This window comes from Rutidosis leptorrhynchoides, chromosome 6 (assembly GCF_046630445.1).
Source record: "Rutidosis leptorrhynchoides isolate AG116_Rl617_1_P2 chromosome 6, CSIRO_AGI_Rlap_v1, whole genome shotgun sequence".
In the NCBI taxonomy this organism is placed as follows: Eukaryota; Viridiplantae; Streptophyta; class Magnoliopsida; order Asterales; family Asteraceae; genus Rutidosis; species Rutidosis leptorrhynchoides.
Window position 1 is genome coordinate 357,059,217 of NC_092338.1, and position 27,601 is coordinate 357,086,817.

Below are 27,601 nucleotides of genomic sequence, written 5' to 3' on the forward strand. Positions count from 1 at the left end.
TGAACCTATTCTATCTTGACATTTGATTATGGTTTTCTACTGAATCCATATGCTTTCATTGTTTATTCAGTTTCTGCAGTTTTGGTGTGATCTATCGATAACAATTTGTTTGTCAACCTAATTGGCTAGCAATATGGGCAAGTTGGCCGGGTTGATAATGGCCAGTGGGACAAAATGGTCATACTTAGTTGTTTATAAATAAATAATTTTTAAACTGCTGTAAGGTTTATATATATATGCTTGTATTATGTTTCTTACGTAACATGATATTTTTTTTGTGCAGTACATCAGTTGGCTACTTGATTCCAGTTTTCGTCGGTTGTAGCTGGTCAAGGACTACAATTTTGGAGCGTTCAGTTCTCTGAAACGATTTAGGGTTGCAGCGATGTAACAACCCAACCCGATAACCGACCATAAACGGTCCCAAAAAAAAAATTAAAAGCTGCTGGACAGGGGAGTGCGCGGCGCGCATCCCCTGTAGTGCGCGGCGCGCACAGAGCATTCCAGCTTCTGTCCGAACTGTTTTTAACACTCAAAAAGATGGACCACTTCCCGACGTTTTTAGACCGAACGCTTTTCACAACTAACTTATATATGTAAAACTAACACGAATCAAACATAAAAATGATGTTTTACAAGCGGGGCCCACACGACCCAAAATACAAGTTTAATACAAGTTTAGAGTTTCGACCACCAAAAAGTTTAAGTTCCAAACTACACAATGAGCATGGCGTTTGGGATTAAACTACCCAACTACCGGTCAAACTCCAAGAGCTACTAAAGCCAAAAGCGTCCCCTAGTATCAAGCGGGATCTCTAGTCCAATACGATGCCCTTACCCTTGTCCAAAACCGAACCTATAAAATGGTAAACAACGAGAGGGTAAGCAAAGCTTAGTGAATGCAATAATTATACGAATACATATATAATTATACCTACTTGCGTACACTTACACAAACCGCAATCATGCTAGCAACACAATTAGCTTATCGTCACATTAACAAGCTATAATCTCCAATACCACAAGCTAGCAACAACCGCATAATAATATAACTCGAAATGATATAATATGCTTACAACACAAGTAACCATGGTCGACCAATAGTACAAGGGAACGGCGCTCGCGAAAACGCCATCGGTGTTCATAATATCCATTAGGGCACTTAACACCTCGCACCACTAACCCCTAGGGTGGCACCTTAACACCTCGGCACATCACCCCGAGTGGCATCTTAACATCTCGATGCAACACTCATTATTTTACGGAGTGGTGTCTTAACACCTCGACACTACACTCCTAGGTGGCATCTTAACACCTCGATGCTACACCCGAGTGGCATCTTAACACCTCGATGCTACACCCTTCACGTGAAACGTGGTGTCTTAACACCTCGACACTACACCTTTCACGCTACAACAAATAGATACATTATATACATACGCATATAATTATTCCACTCACCTTAACAATTAGATGACGATTTCAACCTCCACAAGCTTCAAAGCAAAGTACCTAATATAATAAGTACTCGATCAACACACAAGCTAAGTGGACTCAATACTAACACTTACACATGAGCATTTAATGACTTAATGTATTAAATCGCCCATTTATACCAAAACCGCCCAATTAAAGTCAAGACCACCACTAATCACTTAAAAGCTAGTGATTAAGGTGCAACAACACCAACTAATACATAATTAGGGAAATTCATACCCATCTTTCCAAACTGCGTCAATTTATTACCCAAATAACCATTTTTAGACAACACACCCATTTCGGGTCATCTACTAACTAACCAACACCCATTTACTAAATAACTAGGTGTGTTAGCAATTAACTCACCAATTAGGGTTCATAAACATCATTTAATACTTTGAAACCCTAGACTAGTCACCAATTAGTATTCAAGACTCAATTTTACCCAAAAACACCCAAAATCACCAATAATGGGTTTTGTGTTCATCATTTACTCAAACCCTAACCCTTACACTAAATCAAAGTAAGGAAAATAAAATTAGAACATACCACAACTACCACAACGAAGCTAGAGATAAGATGAACGACTTTAATGCTTGAACTTTAACCCAAAACAAGCTCCTTCCTCTTGGATTTAAGCTTTCTCTCTCAAAAATCACAATCTCTCTCTAGAATTAAAGTTAAAGTGATAAGGTTGTTGATAATGGAGTAATGGTGCTCCACAAACTGACCTATCTGTCTTTAACCCGTCCATAAGTGAATTTACCAAAATGCCCATCAAAATATCTGATTTAAAAAGCTGGAACCCGGCTACAGTAAGGGGTGCGCAGCGCGCTCCCTTTAGTGTGCGCGGCGCACACTAGGCCCAGCTCACTCAGTGACTTCTGTTTAACTGCAAAACATCACCCACACTCTATGTAACATATTTACACTACTGTACAAACTGATTAGGGTCTTACAACTCTCCCCCACTTATTCGGAGCGCGTCCTCGCGATCCAAGCCGCATGACAAGAGGGAAGATAAACCAACACGAATTCTTCAGGCTCCCAAGTAAACTCGGAACCCTTACTACGACGCCATTGAACTTTAAAAGTCCTAACCTCTTTATGCCTCAACCTTTTGACCTTCTCATCGAGTATGGCAATCGGCTCCTCAATATACTCTAACTTATTGTTTAGCTCAATTTCGTCTAACGGCACCCATGATGAATCATCCGCAAGACACTTACGGAGATGGGAAACATGAAATGTATTATGAATCCTCGCAAGCTCTTCGAGTAATTCCAAACGATACGCGACTTCACCAACACGAGCTAAAACTTTAAAGGGACCAATAAACCGAGGAGCTAACTTTCCCCGTTTTCGAAATCGAATAATACCCTTCCATGGAGAAACCTTAAGCATCACCATATCGCCTTCTTGAAATTCGATCGTTCGTCTACGTTTGTCGGCATACGACTTTTGTCTATCTTGAGCCTTTCTCAAATGTTCCCGAATAATATCAATCTTGTTATTCGTCTCTAAAACCAAATCGGTACTCCTGATTTCTCTTTGACCCACTTCTCCCCAACAAATGGGAGTTCGACACCTCCGCCCGTAAAGCATCTCATAAGGTGGCATCCCGATACTAGTATGATAACTATTATTGTACGAGAATTCCACCAAAGGCAAATGCTCATCCCAACTACCACCGAAATCAATAATGCACGCTCGTAACATATCTTCCAAAGTTTGGTTCGTACGTTCGGTTTGACCGTCCGTTTGAGGATGATACGCCGTGCTCAACTTCAATTGTGTACCCATATCCTCATGAAACTTTTCCCAAAATCTAGATGTAAAACGGGTATCTCGATCCGAAATAATAGATATAGGAACCCCATGTCGAGCGACCACTTCCTTGATAAACAACTTAGCCAAGGTCTCCGACGACATCACTTCTTTAATGGGAAGAAACAAAGCACTTTTCATCAACCGGTCAACTATCACCCAAATCGTATCAAATTGGGTTCTCGCCGTCTTAGGTAACTTTGTTATGAAATCCATGGTAATGTGCTACCATTTCCATTTCGGAATTTCTAACGGTTGCAATTTACCATACGGCTTTTGGTGTTCGGATTTTACTTGCAAACACGTGACGCATTGCTCAACATACTTCACAACATCACGCTTCATGCCCGGCCACCAATAATCTTTCTTCAAGTCAAGATACATTTTCGTCGCGCCCGGATGAATGGAATATTTTGACTTATGTGCTTCATCAACTAGCACTCGTCGGTAATCACCCATCTTAGGCACCCACACCCTTCCTTGGAAAGACAACAAACCACGCGGACCCATAGTAATAAACTCCGATTGGCCCACGATTCACTCCGTATGCTTGTTGTGAACATAAGCCTCTCTTTGAATCTCACCAAGCTTTTCAAGAAAATCGTTGGTAATAATCAAACGTAACGATCCAACTCGTATCGCCGGATGTTGACTCTTTCGACTCAACGCATCCGCGACAACGTTCGCCTTACCCGGATAATAAAGTATCTCACAATCATAGTCTTTCACCACATCCATCCACCTACGTTGGCGATAATTCAAATCTCGTTGATTAAAGAGATGTTTCAAACTCTTATGATCCGAATAAATCGTACACTTGACACCATACAAGTAATGGCGCCAAATTTTCAACGCATGCACAACCGCCGCCAACTCAAGATCATGAGTCGGATACCTCGTTTCATGTTCCTTTAATTGTCGAGAGGCATAAGCGATGACTTTACCTCTTTGCATTAGAACACACCCGAGACCATTTAAGGAAGCATCACAATAAACCACCATGTCTTCAACACCTTCCGGTAACACTAACACCGGAGCTTGGCACAACTTCTCTTTTAACAATTGAAAAGCAATTTCTTGCTCGTTCTCCCAAACAAACCTCGCATTCTTCCTTGTCAATTTCGTCAACGAAGAAGCGATCTTAGAAAAATCTTGGATAAACCGACGATAATAACCGGCCAATCCGAGAACACTTCGGATTTCCGTAGGCATAGTCGGTCGTCCCCAACTCTTCACCGTCTCGATCTTCCCCGGATCTACTTGAATACCGTTTTCGTTCACAATATGACCAAGGAATTGAACTTCCCTTAGCCAAAATTCACATTTGGAGAACTTTGCATACAACTTCTCCTTTCGTAGCGTCTTCAATACTTCACACAAATGATGTTCATGTTTGTTCATACTTTTCGAGTAGACTAGTATGTCGTCAATGAACACTATTACCGACTTGTCCAACATAGGTTGGCACACTCGGTTCATAAGATCCATGAATGCCGCCGGTGCATTCGTAAGACCAAAGGGCATAACTACAAACTCATAATGCCCGTAACGCGTTTGAAAGGCCGTTTTCTCTATGTCTTCCTCACGGACCCGCATTTGGTGATAGCCGGACCGTAGGTCGATCTTAGAGAAATACGTTGCACCTTGAAGTTGATCAAATAAATCGTCAATCCTAGGTAATGGATAACGATTCTTGATCGTCACTTTATTCAACTCACGGTAATCAATGCACATACGCATACTACCATCTTCCTTCTTCACAAATAACACCGGAGCGCCCTATGGCGAAGCACTCGGTAGAATAAAACCCTTCTCGAGCAACTCTTGGGTTTGATTTAATAACTCTTGCATTTCTGTTGGTGCTAAACGATAAGGAGTTTTAGCTATGGGAGTAGCTCCCGGAACCAACTCAATACGAAACTCAACTTGTCTTTCCGCCGGAACACCCGGTAATTCGTCCAGAAAAACGTCTTCGAATTCACTAACAACCGGAATTTCACGAATAGGTGGTGGCTCATTGCGAGTATCAACAACATGAGCAAGGAAAGCCATGCCACCGGTAACAACAAAACGACGTGCCCGTGCAAAAGTGCATATCGGCACCGGTCTCCTTCGCTTATCACCATGAATAATTAACTCTCCCCCACTTAGGGTCTTCACAAGAATAAACTTATCATGGCATGCAATATCGGCTCTATAACGATCGAGCCAATCCATACCAACGACAATATCAAAGTCGCCCAAGGTCATTGGAATAAGATCAATTTTAAAGGTTTCGGCACCAAAAACAACATCACAATTTTCACACACATCAACCACTAGCACCGTCTTGCCGTCCGCTATTTCGACTTCTATCGGACGACTTAACTTAGCTAACGGTCTATTAAGTTTAGGCACGAATTTAGGAGACACAAACGACAAATTTGCACCTTTATCGAAAAGAATCCTTGCCGGATTAGAATTAACCATGTAAGTACCTGAGACAACTTCGTGCGATTGTTTGGCTTCATCATTGGTCATCAAATAGTTGCGACCCCTAGTCGTACCCGCCGCCCTCTCTCACCGCTTCACATTGTCGTTTCGCAAGTCGGGACACTCCGGCTTCTTATGCCCCTCTTTGCCGCAATTAAAACAAGTGACCTTGCTTCCGGAAGATGGTTTCGGACACTCACGAGCCATATGACCCGGTTGCTCACAATTGTAGCACGCATAAGAAAACCCACCGGTAGTGCCCTTCTTTGCACTATTGACACTTTCGGCCCCCCTATTGCTCTTGCTCTTCTTGCTTGAGGCGTTAGAGTAACTAAAACCTTCAAACTTTCTTTTGGAAAACATGAAATCACTCTTTCTTGGAACCTCCGGCTCAAAACCCCGAGCCAACTCAAACAATTCATCAAAAGTCTTAGCCATACCCCGACTAATCTTCCCCTTGTACTCATCATTCAAAGTACGGTAGAAATCCTTCATGAGCTTATGATCATCACCAACATATTCCGGGCAAAAACGAGTCTTTGCCAAGAATGTAGACTTGAGGGTAACCAAATCCATGGAACCTTGTTGCAAATGGTGCAACTCGTCCCGGATTCTATCGAGGTCAGAAGAAGTTCGGTATTCTTTGAAAAACTCTTTCTTGAAGTCTTCCCAAGTCAAACCCATACATTGTTCTTCACCATACAAGTTGATTTTATCGTCCCACCACAACTTAGCTTCTTCGCGTAACATGCTAGAACCATACCTCGTCTTCTTTTCGGGAAGACATTCCGCGGTACGGAAAGCTCCCTCAATATCGGAGATCCAACATGTACTTTTTAAAGGATCCCACACCCCATTAAACATCGGGGGTTGAGCATCCTTGAAGTTCTTGTAGTGGAAGTCCCGCCTTCCTTCGCCTCCTTCACCGCGAGGATAGATATTCCTAGCGTCAAGGGCCTCTTCGATAGTGGCCTTCATTCGTTCATTAATTAGATCGGTTATTTGCTCATCAACCGAATCTTGAAAGACCTTTCGGACCTCCGTTAGAAAATCCGCTTTTAACTTTTTAAAGACGGCCTCAACCTTGGCCGAAAACTCGGCGTCCTCGCTTGTACTTCCGTTATCATGATCGGGACCGTTTCTCGTCTTCATTCAATAAAACGAAATAGGTTAAACCACAAAAACGAAAGGACAATTACATGTGTATATACATATATGCCACACTACTCCATCTCGCTCAACAATCGTCGTACATTGCTTGTTTAACACGACTTGCGCCCGTAATAATGGTAGCTAGTCATTACTACGCGAGCACGTCGCATTAACTCGCTAGTACAACGCCTATCTCGTTTGATGCTTGATAAACACAACACAAACAATTAGCACAAGGTTAATTCTCATAAACCAATGCACTAACAATTCCCGATTAGACCCAAAGTCCTACAAGTCCCGCATAAAGCGCTCACACAATAAGGTCTAAGTCTAGGCACCTATCTCAAGTCGCCTAAATCCCTTAGACCATGCTCTGATACCACTTGTAACAACCCAACCCGATAACCGACCATAAACAGTCCCAAAAAAAAATTTAAAAGCTGCTGGACAGGGGAGTGCGCGGCGCGCATCCCCTGTAGTGCGCGGCGCGCACAGAGCATTCCAGCTTCTGTCCGAACTGTTTTTAACACTCAAAAAGATGGACCACTTCCCGATGTTTTTAGACCGAACGCTTTTCACAACTAACTTATATATGTAAAACTAACACGAATCAAACATAAAAATGATGTTTTACAAGCGGGGCCCACACGACCCAAAATACAAGTTTAATACAAGTTTAGAGTTTCGACCACCAAAAAGTTTAAGTTCCAAACTACACAATGAGCATGGCGTTTGGGATTAAACTACCCAACTACCGGTCAAACTCCAAGAGCTACTAAAGCCAAAAGCGTCCCCTAGTATCAAGCGGGATCTCTAGTCCAATACGATGCCCTTACCCTTGTCCAAAACCGAACCTATAAAATGGTAAACAATGAGAGGGTAAGCAAAGCTTACTGAATGCAATAATTATACGAATACATATATAATTATACCTACTTGCATACACTTACACAAACCGCAAACATGCTAGCAACACAATTAGCTTATCGTCACATTAACAAGCTATAATCTCCAATACCACAAGCTAGCAACAACCACATAATAATTATCTCGAAATGATATAATATGCTTACAACACAAGTAACCATGGTCGACCAATAGTACAAGGGAACGGCACTCACGAAAACGCCATCGGTGTTCATAACATCCATTAGGGCACTCAACACCTCGTACCACTAACCCCTAGGGTGGCACCTTAACACCTCGGCACATCACCCCGAGTGGCATCTTAACACCTCGATGCAACACTCATTATTTTACGGAGTGGTGTCTTAACACCTCGACACTACACTCCTAGGTGGCATCTTAACACCTCGATGCTACACCCGAGTGGCATCTTAACACCTCGATGCTACACCCTTCACGTGAAACGTGGTGTCTTAACACCTCGACACTACACCTTTCACGCTACAACAAATAGATACATTATATACATACGCATATAATTATTCCACTCACCTTAACAATTAGATGACGATTTCAACCTCCACAAGCTTCAAAGCAAAGTACCTAATATAATAAGTACTCGATCAACACACAAGCTAAGTGGACTCAATACTAACACTTACACATGAGCATTTAATGACTTAATGTATTAAATCGCCCATTTATACCAAAACCGCCCAATTAAAGTCAAGACCACCACTAATCACTTAAAAGCTAGTGATTAAGGTGCAACAACACCAACTAATACATAATTAGGGTAATTCATACCCATCTTTCCAAACTAGGTCAATTTATTACCCAAATAACCATTTTAAGACAACACACCCATTTCGGGTCATCCACTAACTAACCAACACCCATTTACTAAATAACTAGGTGTGTTAGCAATTAACTCACCAATTAGGGTTCATAAACATCATTTAATACTTTGAAACCCTAGACTAGTCACCAATTAGTATTCAAGACTCAATTTTACCCAAGAACACCCAAAATCACCAATAATGGGTTTTGTGTTCATCATTTACTCAAACCCTAACCCTTACACTAAATCAAAGTAAGGAAAATAAAATTAGAACATACCACAACTACCACAACGAAGCTAGAGCTAAGATGAACGACTTTAATGCTTGAACTTTAACCCAAAACAAGCTCCTTCCTCTTGGATTTAAGTTTTCTCTCTCAAAAATCACAATCTCTCTCTAGAATTAAAGTTAAAGTGATAAGGTTGTTGATAATGGAGTAATGGTGCTCCACAAACTGACCTATCTGTCTTTAACCCGTCCATAAGTGAATTTACCAAAATGCCCATCAAAATATCTGATTTAAAAAGCTGGAACCCGGTTACAGTAAGGGGTGCGCGGCGCTCTCCCTTTAGTGTGCGCGGCGCGCACTAGGCCCAGCTTACTCAGTGACTTCTGTTTAACTGTACAACATCACCCACACTCTATGTAACATATTTACACTACTGTACAAACTGATTAGGGTCTTACAAGCGATTACTGCTCTGCAACGAATTAGATCGGTGTATCAGGTTTTAATTCGAATGTCCATTCATAAATACATTCTATTTCAATTTAAATTTTTTCCTCTAATTATGTTGAAATTAACTTTTTTACTCTCACTTATATTTGTTACTGTGTTTGTTTACTTAGGTTACTTATTATAAACTCTTTTCATAATGGTAGTGGTACTATAAAGTTTGAAACTGTTATAGATTTGTTTATGGTTGAATGTGCATATGTAATTTAATCCCAAAAACATTATAAATGAAAAAAGAAAAGAAAAATGTTCATGTGTTTTGCACAAATTGTTCGGTTCATGAGTCAACACAGTCATTCTCAATGTGTGTAATCTAACTATTTTTTGAAAACTATACCTGCATATCAAATTGAATTCGTGTAAACAATGAGATAGTATCATAATGAGTACTTTAAAGTTAGTAAGGTGATTATGTAAATGAATTTTCTAATTTGTTTTTTTTAATTTTTTTTTTCTTTTTGCAGAAAAAGACAACTTATGTCTATATGTGGCATGTGGGACTTGATGACCTGATGAGACTAGAGCTGATGGATGGATGGCTCCTGAGGTACTCTTTATTTCACCCTAGAGTTGTTTATTAAGAATTCTACAAAGTCATAAAGTGATAATAGTTGGGTTTGATGGGCTGATAGATTTCAAATTGTTTTTTTACAACGAAAGTGAAACTTCTTGCAAGCGGATCTTAATGATAGCAAAGTCATTGTCTGAATCACATAGCTATTAAGTGCATACAAAAACCTAAATTCTTGAGTTGGAGGTTTTGATTAATCAGAATAATCACCATCTTCTATTAATCGATTACATATTCATTTTTTTATTCAGGAATAATGATCATCATCTACTAAAAAAACATCGTTTGATTAACTCTTGGATTAATTAAATTTTTCATGTATTCCCGTTCTTTAGTATTTGTATAATCATCTTGATTAATTCCTGATTGAATCCGCTTCAGGATAAGGTTTGTGTTGTTTTTTTCTTTTATATAATTACTCTCATATACAATTTTTAGTGTGTTATATATATGTTGATTATTGATTTAACAAAACCCTTTAGGATCGATGTGAGTGATGTAGCGACCCGTCCCAATCCATAGGAACAAATACAACAACATATGATTACATCGCGAGGTACTTGACCTCTAAATGATACATTTTACAAACATTGCATTCGTTTTAAAAGACAAACTTTCATTTACATCGAAAGTTTACAGGTATGCATACCATTTCCTAATATCCAACTATAAATGACCTAATCCGTCATTTAGTTAATAATAATCTTTAATGAACTTCAACGACTCGAATGCAACGTCTTTTGAAATATGTCATGAATGACTCCGAGTAATATCCTTAAAATGAGCTAATGCACATCAGAAGATTTCTTTCAAACATGAGAATAAACATGCTTTCAAGTGTCAACCAAAAGGTTGGTGAGTTCATCAGTTTATAATAATCATTTCATTTTCATCATTTTAATAGACCACAAGATTTTAAGTATTATAATAAATGTGCAGAAGTCCCATTCCAACTGCACAAACAAAATATCATTCATATGAAGAACACCTGGTGAGGATTCCAAAATATAATAGTAACCATCTGTGCCGGTCTTTCACCCCACGGCTGAATACATGTGCCTTCAAAATATAGAACCTTTGTGCCGGTCTTTACTCCCCCACGGCTGAACACGTGTATATAAAATATAGGACAACCGGTGCCAAAATACAAAACCATTCATTCAACTCGGGAGCTCATTCGCTCTAACCGAAATAAACGAGTGATAAAACGTGCCATAATAATCAATCCCAACCCCAGATAATTCTATCATAGAATGCAATTCGATTACTTGTGTCTATTTCGTAAAACAGATATAAAAGTTGCGCATGTATTCTCAGCCCAAAAATGTAAAGGGTAAAAAAGGCAAATGAAACTCACCAAACTGTATTTTGTAGTAAAAATACATATAACATCATTGAACAAGTGTAGGGTTGGACTCGGATTCACGAACCTGTATTAATTATATATATTTATATGTCGGTCAATATTTGTCTAACAATTTAGGCCAAGTCATAGTGTACCACAAACCTAATGCTCGAGTCTGACTCAACAGTATAGTAACATGTTATATTACTCATGCTCAGTTAAAATTCTAGTAAAAGGTGACGTGTGAAACAACGTAGCACAAATGGTTTCATAATCATAAAATAGTATTTTAGTTTTTAGAGAAAGTCAACATAAAAAAAAATTAACTGAAAAGTTAACGGGAAAAGTCAAAGTTCAAAGTCAAAAGTCCAAGGTTAAAGTAAAAACGAGGTAGCATGCAAAAATACAATAACTTATACAAAAATGATTTTCGGTCAAACATGACTAAACGGCCACTTCAGCGATTTTAGAAAAATTATCGGAGCTCCGATTGATAAACGGCCAAAGATAAAAGTTACACATTACCAAAAAGATTAAGCATAAATGTTACAGAAGTAAACTAAACCTAGACAACTCGTAGTTGCCAACGCGGTTTCGGCGTTTCAAAGTTAATTTTTCAACTTTAATAAATTTACAAAAGTGACCGAGTAGCCTACTTTGGAGATTTTTAGAAAATTCCTCAAAACTCGGATTGACAAACGGTCAAAGCCTTCAAATTCTCGTTACCACAAAGATATAACATGATTTTTGGTAAAAGTAAACACACATCAGGCCGACCATGACAACTGATACAAAACTGACATTTTTAATAAAAAAGTTCCAGCTCTTTTCAGAATTTTAAAATGTGACCAAACAGTCAACTTTGACGATTTTTAGAAAAATCGTTGAGACTCGAATTGACAAACGGCCAGAGTCGTTTGTTAGACTTTACAGCAAAGAATTCAGTGGTATTTTTGTTTTAATCTGAAACAACGCAGATCAGCAAGAATTTCAGTTTCCGTTTTGACATTTCATCAAAATTTACAAAACTTCTTTTGTCCATAACTTGACAACCGTTCAACGAAACGAAACGTGCTTTATATGAAAATTCATCTACTCGATGAGTAGGATCCAAATAACCACTTTTTATAACCCAGAAAATTAGTTCACTAATTATCATCAGCAATTTTAATTACGAAATTAATTATGCAATTTGTTTATTTCATAATTTTCTAACTGTTACTTGGATTCAAGCGATTCTTAAACCAAAATTCAACTATTTTTTCTAGTTTTCCAACAACATGCATATCTTGTACCTTATCTCAACCGCATATGTAACTAATTCAGGATTTAACATAACCTATCTAATGGCAATATCAAAAGGACAAGCATGCATAATCCTATTTTTTTGAGCATTAGTCAGGGATACACTATTAGTATGTAAAAATTAAATTATGAGTGCTTACGTATCAATATTGAGGTTCAATATTGCAGGAAAGGTACGTAGACGCAACAGAGACGCTAAACACTAGATTGACCTCGCGATCATGACCCCCGAACATTACCCATAACCTCCATAGCTATAACCCATAATTTTCTTAACCCTATCCCACTCATAAAAATCCATTTTGAAAACACTCAAGCAGAACCTCGTCGTAGTATTTTACGTAAAATACTTAATACTAATAATACTACTAATATTAATCTCATAAGATTAATAATAATAATTCTTAATAATAATCATAATAATATTATGAATATATATTTATGTATAAGGGAATACGAGAGATAGGATGAAGTGAACCAGAGAGATCGAATTTGTTTTATAAGTAAATTGGCCACCTACCCACTCATTTCCAATTCATGTTACATAACTATGCAACCGACACTTCACTTAACTAATATTATATATAAATATATTATTTAATCTTTATAATTAATTATATATTATATTATATTTACGGTCATGGTAAAAATATAATTTTTACAAAAATGACACGGTCGTGGTCTCACGACTCATGTACCACTTTCGGTTTTTCGAGCGCACTTTCGTACGTTTAGAAAACTAGCCTTTTACGTTACGCGACGTGTACCTTTTACAAAAATTAGACTTACTTATCGATAATTTATCTTTATAAAAATATCACTTATAAAATTTAGCGTTGTGGTCATTTACTTATTTAAAATCAAAGTCTCGTTGTTTATCAAAATATTTTATTTTAAATTAAACATTTTGTGACATGTACCTTTATTAATAACTAGACTTAAAAACTAACCCACTCAAAGTGTAACTTAATCTTTTGAGTGTTTTGGTCATTTCCTTTTATAATTCATAATCTTGTTATTTATCAAAGCCTATTTATTAATATTAGTTTAAAATCAAAAAGTTTTATGACTAATTTAAAATATAGATATATATTTAAAATTTATTTAATAACATACTAGTTAACTTTTCAAAACCAATTATATTTCAAAGTTTGTTTTATAATCGTTTAGAAAATATTATAACACGTTTTGTTTATTCTTTAAGGCTTTAAATAGATCCAATTTCTTTATGCACTAACGTTTTTAAATATCAACCGCATCACTAAGAGCGTGTTACTATCGTGTGCTTAATGAATCTAGAAAACATATATTCTAAATACAAGTCGCAGGTTTTCTATATATATGACTAATAATCGAAATACCAACTTACGTTATTTAAATAAATATATTTTAATAACCAGTTCTATTATATCGAAAAACGTTTTCACACGTTTGAAAATAGATCAATCAATGTATTATGAAATTCAATTCTCCAATAACTTTTGTCTAACTCTCGATAAGTGACACCTTGTTCTTATTTGAAGATCACTTCACCATTATTTCCGAATACCGTTAAAAGTAAGAGTTCTCTAATTCAAAGTGGACCTCATAACAGAGACTCGTAATCATAATTCAATGTATCTGATAATTCAATCATATGATATTATCTTTTACTCTCGTTGATAAACTTACATCGAACAAATACGTTCATGTAAAGTATTATTATTCAATCAATACCTTGATAGCATTTTCAAGTTCATAAAAATAGATCTCATAGCTTATATTCATATTGACTATACCGTTCAATGTTTTATTAATATTTCACAATTTAAAAAACACATATATGTATATGTATATATATTCATTTACACATAATTGTTCGTGAATCGTTAGGCATGGTCAAAGGGTATGTGATTACATGAATATAGTTTCAAAACTTTCGAGACTCAATATTACAAATCTTGCTCATCGCGTCGGGAACATATAAAGATTAAAGTTTAAATTTGATCAGAAATTTCCGGGTCATCACAAGTGATACCTCTGAAAGATAGGTTTCAGTAATGTAAGTAGAACGTACTAAATAGGACAATAAATTACCACCATCACTCAAATGTAGAACTTAAGTGAGTTTTAAGAATCCCTTTACGATGATTACAACGAATCCCTTCACTATTTTTAAACCATTGGGATTTACGTTGTTAAACCATTGTTAATAATAACTAAATCTTTTGATAACCAAATTCTTTAATAACTATAAAGCTCAAAGCAAAAAGTATTCAACTTGTGGCGGGTTGGCGAATTAACTAAAGTGTCAAAATGGGTTCGAGTAGTTGGTAACTACCTGACAATTGACAATTTGAGTACGCACTTATAATTTGTATCTCACAAGTTGCCATGTTACTTAATGCCTTACACATTAAAGCACTACGTACATTGTGGATGTGTTTTCATCGAATTTAGCCTTTACTTGCTTAAATTTGTTGGTTTATTGATTGTGTACGCTGTATTATGAACTTGATCATTCTATTTGTCTTACTTGATGTATGCAGTAAACAAATTCAGAAATGTACTAGAGGATGAGGTTTGTCATCTTAAATGCAGACGAGGTTTGTCATTGAATTTATGTTGTAACAAAACTTTATTTGACTTCCAATATATGGTTAGTTGTAACGGATTTTTGTTCCGATTGCTGGAAATATTATGACTCTATAGTCACTTGTCGTGACTATACATAATCACAATTCTGTGTTGCGATTTAATAACTTCAAATTCACCGTCGGCCTACACGAAAAAGATTTCAGATGGGCGAAGGGGTATGGCATTTTTCTAAATACCATGCTGTATATGGTTGTGTAGTCCGATATTTTGACTAATTTCTCTACTCCTAAATTGGTGGACTGTATAGTTATGACCAACTCAACTTACTCATTTTAGATATCTGAGGTACATGATTTAAATTTTTTTTTTTTCAAGTGATAATGCAGGAACTGAAATACTGTAGCAATAATTTCTTTATTGCAACACTATTAGATATTTTATAATGTGCATTTTTCTATATTTTTGTATCTCCCTTTCGTTGAACCATCTCTTATCTCACTATTAGGTTTTCATACAGGGCTTAGTGAACTCTTGCAACTGGTGCTACATACTTTGGTGTCATTGAATCGACCAAAATGACAATTGAAGAATTTTAACTTTGTTGGTTATTGGGCTCATTTCATTCATGATGCTCTTGACAAGTGACTTTCAACTTGCATATGGTAGTTTGTTTATCCTCTATATTTAATACTTATTAACCTTTTGCATTGTCGTGAGCTATGTATTTTACCAAAGTTGTAAATTTCACGTTTTCAAAATGTAGTGCCTCCATGGATTTGAACCCGAAATTGATTCATTGCAAAAAAATGGGTGTTTTAATAATAAATGTTTTTCTTTCCTTTTATTTCGGTGGAGCCTATTGCGTTATGCATTCATAAATAGCTCATAGCTTCCACATTCAAAATACTGTTAATGATTTCAACAACTTACTTGTGTATCTCTGCATAACCTAAGATACACTTAGATCTTTTATGTGTCACATCCAAGGTGATTATGCAATGTATGCAGGTTCAAAGAACGATTGACTACCATGCTTTTAAAGGTGTCACACGTTTTAATTTTGATGTCGGTATGTATTGTTACTATTCGTGAATGTTTCAAGCTGGTTGTTCACTTTTTTTTTGCTTTTGGGCGATAGTTTCCTGCAAAAAATTAAACACATGTACTTCTAACATTTAACATGTTTAAATGAGGTTAATTGATTACTCACAACATTAACTGTTCGGAAAGCTCACAACTGCATGTATTTTATTGGTTATTTGAATATAACCCACGACTTCACTGAAGATTTGACATGTTTGTTATCTATCATTAACAGGTTGTTAAGAGGTGGTGCTGTAATTGCACTTAGGTTAACATTACGGACTTCTCATTTCTCTTTTTAGCCCCCATTTTGCAGACATAATTTCACCTCCGTAATGCTGAACAAATAGTACTGATTACAAAAACTAATTTTTAGAGATACCGTGCAACGCACGGGCTCTTAAAATCTAGTATATATATATAATATATGGTAGAAAATTTAAAGAATAACTAATACATTATATAAACCTATACTTTCAATGGGGTGTGTGAGAGAGGGTGTGAGGAGAGAGAATGTGAGGAGAGGGAACTTTTCAGGTCATGGCGGCACGACATGGAAGCGAGATCGGTACAACGGAAGACTCCAAGATCGCTTAACAAGACTATTCGGAACACATTTGACATCTTTCATGTTCTTCAACTTCCCGGATAATTGGGTGGTTGCTGACTTATGGAAGGTATTCAAATAATATGGTGACATTCGTGATATTTATGTTGCCGGTAAAAGGTTAAGGAATGGCAACAAATTTGCATTCGCAAAATTCTGCAACGTGAACAACTCAGATCAAATGTTGACTGCACTGGAGAAGATAACCTTTCATGGAGCACCAATCAGAATCTACAAGGCTAGGGAGAGAGAGGAACCAATGGGTAATGAACGACAGGCTCATAATCAAACAAATGGGAATTGGCAACACCTCTCAAATGCATTCAGGGACGACAGAAATTTTCGAGATGTTGTTAGTAATCAAAAGGAAGATCTAAGGACGAAGCTCACAAGGAAGAATGAGGAGATTGAAGATTTAAGAATTAAACTCACAAAGCTTAAGGAGGGACAGAAAGATAAACCCTCAAATGGGCCTATGCCCAGCAAAGAAGAAAGAACCATTAACATCAAAAATCATCAATTTAACTCTGGTTTGTTAGGAAGATCTATTCTGTGTGAACTATCTGGGTTGGAATATCTATATCAGTTTGAAGATCTCTGCACCGCAGAAGGAATACATAACTTTTCTCTAAAATATTTAAGGGAATTGTGTATACTATTAGTGTGTGAATCCACTACCGCAGCAAGCTACATATTAGAGAACACAAGGCATTCTATATTTAAATGGTGTAGTAGTGTAAGGGCTCTAAAAAAATTACATAGATCTCCTGGAAGACTAGTCTGGCTATCCATTAAAGGGGTACCGGTTACTAGATGGAACGAAGAGACCTTTAAGACTATTGCAAGTTGGTGGGGTAGAATTCTAGAGATGGAAAACTGTTCCATTGAAGGTGGAAACCAACATCTAACAGAGGGAAAAGTCCTGGTTCATGTTCGAAACAATTTAATGCAAATTGATGGTTGGGTTAATATGCTTGATGACGAGGAGATGGTGTATGTTAGGATCAGAGAGGACTCAAACAGTGTGGTTCAATTCTTTTTCGAGCAACCAAGTGTCGTTGAAGAAACCAAATCAAAAAACTCTAACTCAGATGATGATTCTATAGGATGACGAGTTTGTGGATGACACCTTCGAATGGTCAGATGGAGAAAATATCATATTCAATTTAGATCCAGAAGTAGAAGCATCTGACAAAGATGATACGACCATTGAGAATGAGGTAAATGAACAAGAACATCATAACAACTCCAGTGATCCATGCCGGAAGTGTAACATTCCGGTAGCCGAAGATGAAGAGTCAGGTTGTGGCTTTTTTGGGAACATGTTCCAAGACAATAATGATGACGTGGGTACAGAGAAAGTTGATGCTTCGGTTCCCGAAACCCTAATTAATAGGGTAGATAATACGGCGCCACTCTCTAGAGATTTACAAAATATGAATCAAGAACAAGATTTGGAGGGTACTTCGAGGTTAAAGCAATGCAATGAGTCGGACACAATTCCACTGGGCCCAAATGATACAGAATCCCAACAAAACCCAACATTAGCTAAAGATTCATTGGGCCAACTAGATTGTGAAGTGAAAGATCCAGCAGGGCCCAATGCACATGGGCCTTTTAATATGGATACTAGTAGTCCACCTCCGAATAAAATCCAAAAGAAAAAGGTGCATCTGGGACAAATTCCAAGTTAAATGCACGTGACAACACCAGAAGGGAGATTCCTAAATTGATGAAAAATATTGAATCAAACAAGAAGGATTGTTGCTGGTCCAGTATTCGTCGGTGGAAAACCTCATCCAGAATGTTGAACATTAAAAGCGTAGCAAGGAAAGGCAGACAAGACAAACCCCTAATTCGTTCCCGTTGCACATCTTGTGCTTCTTTGAGTCAGAAGGGTAATCAATCGAACTCAGGTATTTCAATCTCAAGACCCAAATCTTGTTCCTTGGGTAAAAACGATGGTCTGAACAAAGAAAAGTCAGATTCCTACTGCTCTGTCAACACTGAAGGGGTTCATGAATTTGGATGTCGTTTGGGTCTCAAATGGCAGAAGAAGACATCTATGCAGTAGGTACCTTCCCTCCTTTCGTATTCAATTTTGTTTTAATGAAGATTCTTTCTTACAACATTAGAGGATTCGGGTCTGGGAAAGAAAGTAAATTCGGCCCTGTAAAGAATTTAATCTTGCATGAGAAACCTTCTTTTGTCGCCCTTCAGGAAACAAAAATTAGACTTGTTAACAGTTCGTGGATTCAATCGCTATGGGGCTCTAGTAATTGTGAGTTTATTCAGTAAGAGATGATAGGTAAATCGGGTGGACAACTCTTAATTTGGGATCCCAATTTATTTGAGGCGATAGATGTCATTAAGTTTGATCGGGTATTAGGGGTTTGTGGAAAGTGGAAAAGTAATGGTTTTAATTTAAACATCCTCAACGTTTACGGTCCACATGATGATGAGAAGAAGAAATTACTATGGGATTCCCTTGCTAATCTGATTTCAGGTACGGACGAAGCTTGGGCAATATGTGGTGATCTAAATGAAGTCAGGGATCAAACTGAACATTTCAATTGCGAATTCGTGGCTAATAGAGCGAGGTGGTTCAATGATTTCATCCTACATAACAACTTAATTGACATTCCATTAGGTGGTAGGGCTTACACGCGTGTTAGTGATGATTGATTGAAATATAGTAAACTGGACCATTTTCTAGTATCAGAAGAGTTTGTTTCGCTATGGAATAATTTATCAGGTTTGGTACTCGAGAGAAGGGAATCAGACCACTGCCCAATGGTGTTAAAAGATGAAGATAAAAACTATGGCCCTAAACCCTTTAAAATTTTCGACGCTTGGTACGATGATGAAAGTAGTGAACAAGTTATATCTGAAGCGTGGTCTAAAGATTCATCTCAAGGTTCACGTTTGGATCGTTGTTTTCTGAAAAAGCTGAAAAGTGTAAAAGCAGCCCTTAAAGATTGGAGCAGGCAGAAATTTGGTCAGATTGATGGCGATATCGAGTTACACAAAAAGATAGCATAAGAACTTGAAATCAAGGCAGAACACACCATTCTAAATTCAGAGGAGCAGACAATGTGGAAAAACGCAAGGAAAAGTTGGTTTGAAAAGGAAAAGGCAAAAACGAGCATGCTAAAACAAAAGGCTAGGGTTCGTTGGATGCTTGAGGGAGATGAAAACACAAAATTCTTTCACTCAGTCATCCAGGTTAAACACAACAGATGTAATATTCGAGGCTTAATTATTGATGGAGCTTGGAATGATAACCCTACCGAAGTCAAAAATGCTATTTATAATCACTTTAGCCGAATGTTTGAGGAACCCAAGTTTGACAGACCGTCGTTGGAAGATCTTAGGTATCCTGTGATTAGTACAGAGGAAGCCGCTACCTTAGAATACAACTTTACTGAATCAAAAATCCTAGACGCTATTAACAATTGCGATAGTACGAAAGCTCCGGGTCCTGACGGTTTTAACTTACGATTTTACAAGAAATTTTGGACTTTAATCAAAGATGATCTCGTAAGTGCAATCTCGTGGTTTTGGGAAAAAGGCGAATTCTCTAGAGGATGTAACGCTTCTTTTGTAACACTCATCCCCAAAAAACCAGATCCATTGGGACTTGGTGACTACAGACTGATACGTCTTATCGAAAGCTACTACAAGATTGTTTCTAAATTGCTTTCTAACCGGCTTCGGAAGGTATTACCATCACTTGTAGGTGTAGAACAAAGTGCGTTTCTAAGAGGTAGATACATTTTGGATGGTGTTTTAATCACCAATGAAACGGTGGATTTCTTGAAGACAAGTAAAAAAACAGGGTCTAATTTTCAAAGTAGACTTCGAAAAAGCCTTTGATAGTCTAAACTGGAATTTCTTGTTCGAGGTAATGAAGAGTATGGGTTTCGGGGATAAGTGGAGACAGTGGATTTCGGCATGTCTAAATTCGGCATCTATTTCTATCCTCGTCAATGGTGCCCCGACTAGTGAATTTTCTCTTGGTAGGGGTGTTCGACAGGGAGATCCACGTTCTCCCTTTCTTTTCATTCTAGCAGCAGAAGGGTTGAATATACTTACCAAATCGGCAATAGATAGAAATCTTTTTAAAGGCGTCGAGGTCGGGAGAGACCGTGTCCTTGTTTCGCATCTTCAATATGCGGATGACACCATTTTCTTTGGGGATTGGAGTCGCTCAAATGCTTCAAATCTTATGAATCTTCTTAAGTGTTTTGAGCTTGCGTCGGGTTTAAAAGTCAATTTTCTTAAGAGTTGTATTTACGGGATTGGGATCGATCAAAGGGAACTTAACTCACTAGCACATCATATGCGTTGCCAAGTTGGTAAGTTTCCCTTCACGTATCTAGGTCTACCCATTAGTTTGAAAATGAAAAAGTTGGAGGATTGGCGTCCGGTCATTGATAAATTTAATAGTAGAATTTCGAGTTGGAGGATGATGTCGATGTCATTTGGGGGAAGACTAGTTCTTATTAAAACGCTTCTCACAAGTCTACCATTGTACTATTTCTCGCTCTATCATGCCCCGGCTTGTGTGATTAAACTACTTGAGAGTGTAAGGCGCAAATTTTTTTGGGGAGGGTCGGGTTCGGGGTTAAAAATGTCATGGGTCAAATGCGATATTGTCTTAAATTCTTACGAAAATGGGGGGGGTTAAACATCGGGTCTTTAAAAAACAAAAACTTGGCTCTTTTGGGGAAGTAGTGGTGGAGGTTTAAAACCGAAACCGACTCACTTTGGGTTAAAATAATTCGAAGTATTCATGGTTCGTATGGTGGCTTGTTGTCAGATAGTGTAATATCACACTCTACGACAATAGGTACTTGGCGAAACATTATCTTAGCAGGTTCGGCTATGGAAGATTCTCATGTACCATTCAAAGGCTCTTTCACCAAAGTCATCGGAGATGGAAGTAATACTCTCTTTTGGCATGATCACTGGATTGGCGAAGTCAAACTATGCATGATGTTCCCTCGGTTATACAACCTCGAGCAATCTGCCCTGGTTACTGTTTCTGACCGTGTACCCGAGGGAGGATTTGCTTGGAACTGGAGAAGAACACCCACTGGACGAGCAGCAAGAGAATTCGAAGACCTAATCCTTTTGTTATCCTCTTTTATTTTTGATCGCAGGCAGGTGGACAAATGGAAGTGGTCGATTGCATCAGATGGTATCTTTAGAGTGAAGACGCTGGCGACTGAACTCGACATGCATTCTCTTCCAACGTGCACCGCTCAAAATAATACTCTGAGGAATAATCTTGTGCCAAAAAAAATAGAAATTTTTGTGTGGAGAGCGCTCAAGAAAAGGCTTCCCGTTAGGCTCGAGCTAGATAAAAGGGGGATCGACCTTCATAGCGTGAGATGCCCGCTTTGCGATGATGATTTGGAATCCGTAGATCACTCACTCATCTTTTGTAAGAACGCTTTCGATGTTTGGGAGCGTGTTTTCAAATGGTGGAACTTGGGTAATTTTTTGCTACTAAGTCTACATGAAATCTTCGAAGGAAATGCAAATTTGAACAACACACTTTCGGGGTTCGGTAAGAAAATTTGGCAAGCTTCAATGTGGTGTTGTGCGTACCTAATTTGGAAGAACCAGAATAATATGGTATTTCAAAATAAATGTTGGAACGCACCGTTAGCGCTTAACGAAATTCAAGTCAAATCTTTCGAATGGGTGGCAACGAGATCGGCAAGAACGAAAATTGATTGGCACACGTGGCTGTCTAATCCAAGCTTCTACTTTTCGATTTCTTAGGTTTTAAATCCTTTGAGCTGCAGCCTTTGTAACCCAAGGATGTTCATGTTGTAGTGTATAGTTTTTTCTTTCTTTTCATGTTCTGTTTTGGTCGAGTTTTGTTGTAGCATAGTCGTGTCTTCCTGATGTACTGTTTCGATGCATAGGATGTTCCTATGCCTCCTGTTTTTCCTGTTTAATACAATTTGCTTTTCAAAAAAAAAAAAACATACTAACTAAATATTTTATTATTACTGTATTATTTATAGTTTTATTCTATCCAGACTCGGCATGTCCCACACAGACAGAGTCTTCCAGGTATATCTACTTCACGTATGACACAAATTCAAATCCACGGTCGTTAAAGAATTAACGAAAAAATGAGGGTCGCTACACTACCTACCCGTTAAAGAAATTTCGTCCCGAAATTTAGCTGGTGGTAGTCGTTGTTGCATCTGAGAACAAATGCGGATACTTCTGCCTCATCTTGTCTTCATGCTCCCAAGTAAACTCGGGTCCTTATATAGCGTTCCAACGATCTCTAATGATCGGTATATTGCTTTGTTTAAGTTTCTTGACCTCTCGATCCATAATCTCAACAGGTTCTTCGACGAAGTGAAGTTGATCATCAATCCGGATCTCGTCAAGAGAAATTGTAACATCTTCTTCAGCCAAACATTTCTTCAAGTTATACACATGAAAATTGTCGTGAATACTACTCACCTCTTATGACAATTTCAGCCGATAAGCCGATGGTCCAATCGTTTCAGTGATTTCAAACGGTCCAACATATTGAGGGCTTAACTTACCTCATTTACCAAAACATACAACACCTTTCCAAGATGATACCTTCAACATAACACAGTCGTCGACCTGAAACTCGAATGGTTTCCTTTGAACATCAGCATAGCTCTTTTGCCGACTTCTGGCCGACTTAAGTCGTTTCTTAATATGAACAATCTTCTCTGTAATCTCTTGAATAATCTCTGGGCCTGTTCATTTTCGATCCCCAACTTCCTTCCAACAAATGGGAGATCTACATTTTCTACCATACAGTGCCTCAAATGGTGCAATGTTAATGCTCGCATGATAATTGTTGTTGTAAGAAAACTCAGCTAACGATATATATTTATCCCAAACATTTCCAAAATCAATTACACACGCGCGAAGCATGTCTTCTAAAGTCTAAATGGTCCTTTCACTCTGACCATCTGTCTGTGGGTGATAAGCGGTACTCATATCCAGCTGAGTTTCCAAAGCTTCCTGTAACGATTACCAAAACCTTGATGTAAATCGACTGTCTCGGTCAGAAATAATGGATATAGGAACTCCATGTCTAGATACAATTTCTTTCAAATATAAGCCAGCCAACTTCTTCATTTTATCAATTTCCTTCATAGGCATGAAATGTACAGATTTCGTGAGTCGGTCAACAAATACCCATATGGTGTCATAACCACCCAAGATTTACATTAACTTAGTAATAAAGTTCATTGTAATGTGTTACCACTTCCACTCGAGAATCTCGGGTTGTTGTAAAAGTCAATTGGTTTCTGATGTTCGGCTTTGACTTTCGAACAAGTCAAACATTTTTTCACATACGTAGCAACCTCTTCCTTCAAATTAGGCCACCAATAGTGTTCTTTGAGATCATGGTACATCTTCCCAGATCCAAGATGATTCGAATATCCAGATTTATGAGCTTCATCTAGTACAAGCTTTCTCAGTTCACCAAACTTTAGAACCCAAATCCGTCGTGCAAAGTAACGAGTTTCATCTTCTTTTACTTCAGATTGTTTATCAAAACCATTAATCATCTCACCCTTCAGATTCTCTTCCTTTAGGGCTTCCCGTTACGCCTCAAGGAATTCTTTAGTGAGATTTGTTAATATAGTCATGTTTAGAGCTCGAACTCTTAACGGTTTAACTCTTTCCTTTTGACATAAAGCATCAGCTACTACATTAGCCTTTCTGGAATGGTAGCGAATCTCACAATCATAGTCATTCAATAACTCAACCCAGCGGCGTTGCCTCATGTTCAGTTGCTTCTGGTCGAAAATGTGTTGGAGGCTCTTGTGATCGGTGAATACAGTACATGTGATTCCATATAGATAATGTCTCCACATCTTAAGTGCTAAAAATAAAATACCCAACTCTAAATCATGAGTTATGTAGTTATGTTCGTGAATCTTCAGTTGTCAAGAGGCATAAGCAATAACCTTGGTTCATTGCATCAAAACACAACCAAAATCCTGGCATGAAGCATCGCAATATATGACAAAGTCATCGTTCCATTCGGGTAGTGACAAGATAGGTGATGAGGTCAATTTCTTCTTCAATAGTTGGAACGTGGTTTCCTGTTCAGAAGTCCAGTCATACTTCTTTCCTTTATGTGTCAATGTTGTCAACAGTTTGGCTATTCGAGAAAAATCTTGAATAAACCTCGAATAGTAACTAGCTAGACCTAAAAATTGACGTATCTGTGTTGGAGTCTTCGAATTTTCCCATTTCTTAATGGCTTCAATCTTAGCAGGGTCAACTTGAATTCACCGACTACAAACAATGTGACCGAGGAATTGCACTTCTTTCAACCAAAAGTCACACTTGGAGAATTTAGCGTATAGCTCTTCTTTTCTCAATAATTCTAGCACCAATCTTAAGTGTTGTTCGTGCTCTTGGTCATTCTTTGAGTAAATCAGAATGTCATCTATGAAGACAATAACAAACTTGTCCATGTACGGGCTACACACGATTCATCAGATCCATGAACACAGCTGGTGCGTTAGTTAATCTGAACGACATAACCAAAGACTCATAATGACCGTAGTGTGTTCTGAAAGCAGTTTTAGGAATATCAACTTCTTTCACCCTCAACTGGTGATAACTTGGCCTTAGATCGATCTTTGAGTAAACACTTGACCCTTGCAACTAGTCAAATAGATCGTCGATTTTTCAGAAGAGGGTATTGATTCTTAATTATCAACTTGTTCAGTTTACGGTAATCGATACACATTCGGAAAGATCCATCTTTCTTCTTAACAAACAAAATCAGAGCTCCCCACGGTGAAGAAATTAGTCGAATAAATCCTCGATCTAACAACTCTTGTAATTGGCTCTTCAGTTCTTGCATCTTAGTAGGTGAAAGTCTATATGGTGAACATGCTACAGGTGATGCTACAGGTGCAGCTCCAGGCACTAGATCAATTTGAAACTCTACCGATCTATGCAGGGGTGATCCGGGAAATTCCTTCGGAAAGACTTTGGGAAATTTCTTTTACAATGATCACATCATCAATGCTCTTTTCTTCGGTTGTATTCTTCTTCACGTGAGCCAAAATAGCATGACAACCCTTTCTCATAAACTTCCGTGTATTTATACAGCTGATGAGATTCAACTTTGGGTTACTCTTCTCCCCATAAACCATTGACGGTAATCCATTCTTGCGAGGAAAACGGATCACCTTCTTATTAGAAATAATCTCCGCTCTCATCATAGACATCCAGTCCATACCGACTATCACGTCAAAACTTCCCAATTCCACGGGTATTAAATCAATTTCAAATGTCTCCTCAGTCAGAAGAGTCTTACAATTACGACAAATCTTGTTAACTTTAACCAACTTACCATTAGCTAATTCAACAATGTGGTTATCATCTAGGGGTAATAATGAGCAGTTCATCTTAGAGAAAAAAGCTCTACATATATAACTTCTATCGGCACGAGTATTAAATAGGATATAAGTTAATACATTGTTTATGATAAATGTACCCGTAACAAGCTCAGAGTCATCTCGTGCATCTTTAGCATTGATGTTAAAAGCTCTTCCACGTGCTTGATCATTGCCTTTCTTCTTGGTTGGACAATGGTTCTTGACATGACATGTTTTCCCGCACACATAACAAGTCTTAGTAGTTGGAACGGTTGGCTTGACTACAGGAGTTTTGACTCTACAATCCTTAGCTATGTGTCCCGTATTCTTACAGTTGTCACAACCACAGTGCATAATCCCGAATGGTGTTTGTAGCATCTTTTGCATAAGGGTTGAAATCCCTTGTAGTTGGAACTACCAATTGCTCCATCACGGTTATTATGGGAGGTCTCTTATCTCCTGGGGTGTTGTTGATAACCACACTTATTCTTATCATCATCCCATTTTTTTTTCACTTCACTTGTCTTCACATCAGTAGACGATGTCTTTTTCGTACGATCCATAAGTTGGTGCGCCATCCTGATGGCTTATTGCATCATTTTCGATTTGGATGATGTTACACCACCCTGAATATCCTCTGATAAACCCTCAACATATAACTCTACCTTTGGATCTTCGGTAGCTACCAGTGTAGTACACATTAAGTCCAGATCCATAAAATGTTTTTTATAAGTAGTAAGGTCAGTACCAACGACCTTCAAGTTTCGCAACTTAGTTTTCATCCTCTTAACTTCATTCCGAGGACAATACTCATCAACTAGAATTCTTTTCAACACATACCAACTAATTCCATAAGCCGTATCCATACCTACACCTTGAGAATAAGTATTCCACCACATAAGTTCACTGTCCTGAAGCGCGCATGTGGCATATTTGACTCTGTCATCATCATTACAACCACTTATCTTGAACACTGATTCCATCTTTTCGATCCAACAGGTCAATCTGACAGGTCCTTCAATTCAACTAAAATTTTGTGGCTTGCATCCCATAAACATCTTAAATGAGCATTTAGTAGGTGGATTTCCTTTTCCAGTAGCAGCTCTTGCTGCCTCAGCCACAGCCAATCCTTCAGACACATGTTGGGCCATCATAGTCTCAATCTGAGCATACGGCATACGAGGCATGTTTCTTCAAAATAAAAAAAAACAATGAACACATGTTAATTACAATATACAAAGATATAACCATTGCAATATATATATATATATATATAT

The 27,601-nt window shown here is 37.9% G+C and overlaps 3 protein-coding genes across 3 annotated transcripts; 2 read left to right on the forward strand and 1 right to left on the reverse strand.

Moving 5' to 3' along the window:
• The first annotated feature begins 19,203 nt into the window (after positions 1–19,203).
• Positions 19,204–19,944, forward strand: LOC139854820 (uncharacterized). The gene is made up of 2 exons (XM_071844102.1): positions 19,204–19,570; positions 19,658–19,944. Exons 1-2 carry the CDS (start codon positions 19,204–19,206, stop codon positions 19,942–19,944), a joined length of 654 nt encoding a protein of 217 aa, XP_071700203.1.
• A 1,845-nt stretch (positions 19,945–21,789) lies between these two features.
• Positions 21,790–22,695, forward strand: LOC139854821 (uncharacterized). Its single transcript, XM_071844103.1, has one exon. It carries the CDS (start codon positions 21,790–21,792, stop codon positions 22,693–22,695), a length of 906 nt encoding a protein of 301 aa, XP_071700204.1.
• Positions 22,696–25,895: 3,200 nt separating this feature from the next.
• Positions 25,896–26,902, reverse strand: LOC139854822 (uncharacterized). The gene is made up of 2 exons (XM_071844104.1): positions 26,840–26,902; positions 25,896–26,738 (listed from the first exon to the last, which is right to left on the reverse strand). The coding sequence occupies exons 1-2, from the start codon at positions 26,900–26,902 to the stop codon at positions 25,896–25,898; spliced, it is 906 nt and encodes a 301-aa protein (XP_071700205.1).
• Positions 26,903–27,601: the final 699 nt, after the last annotated feature.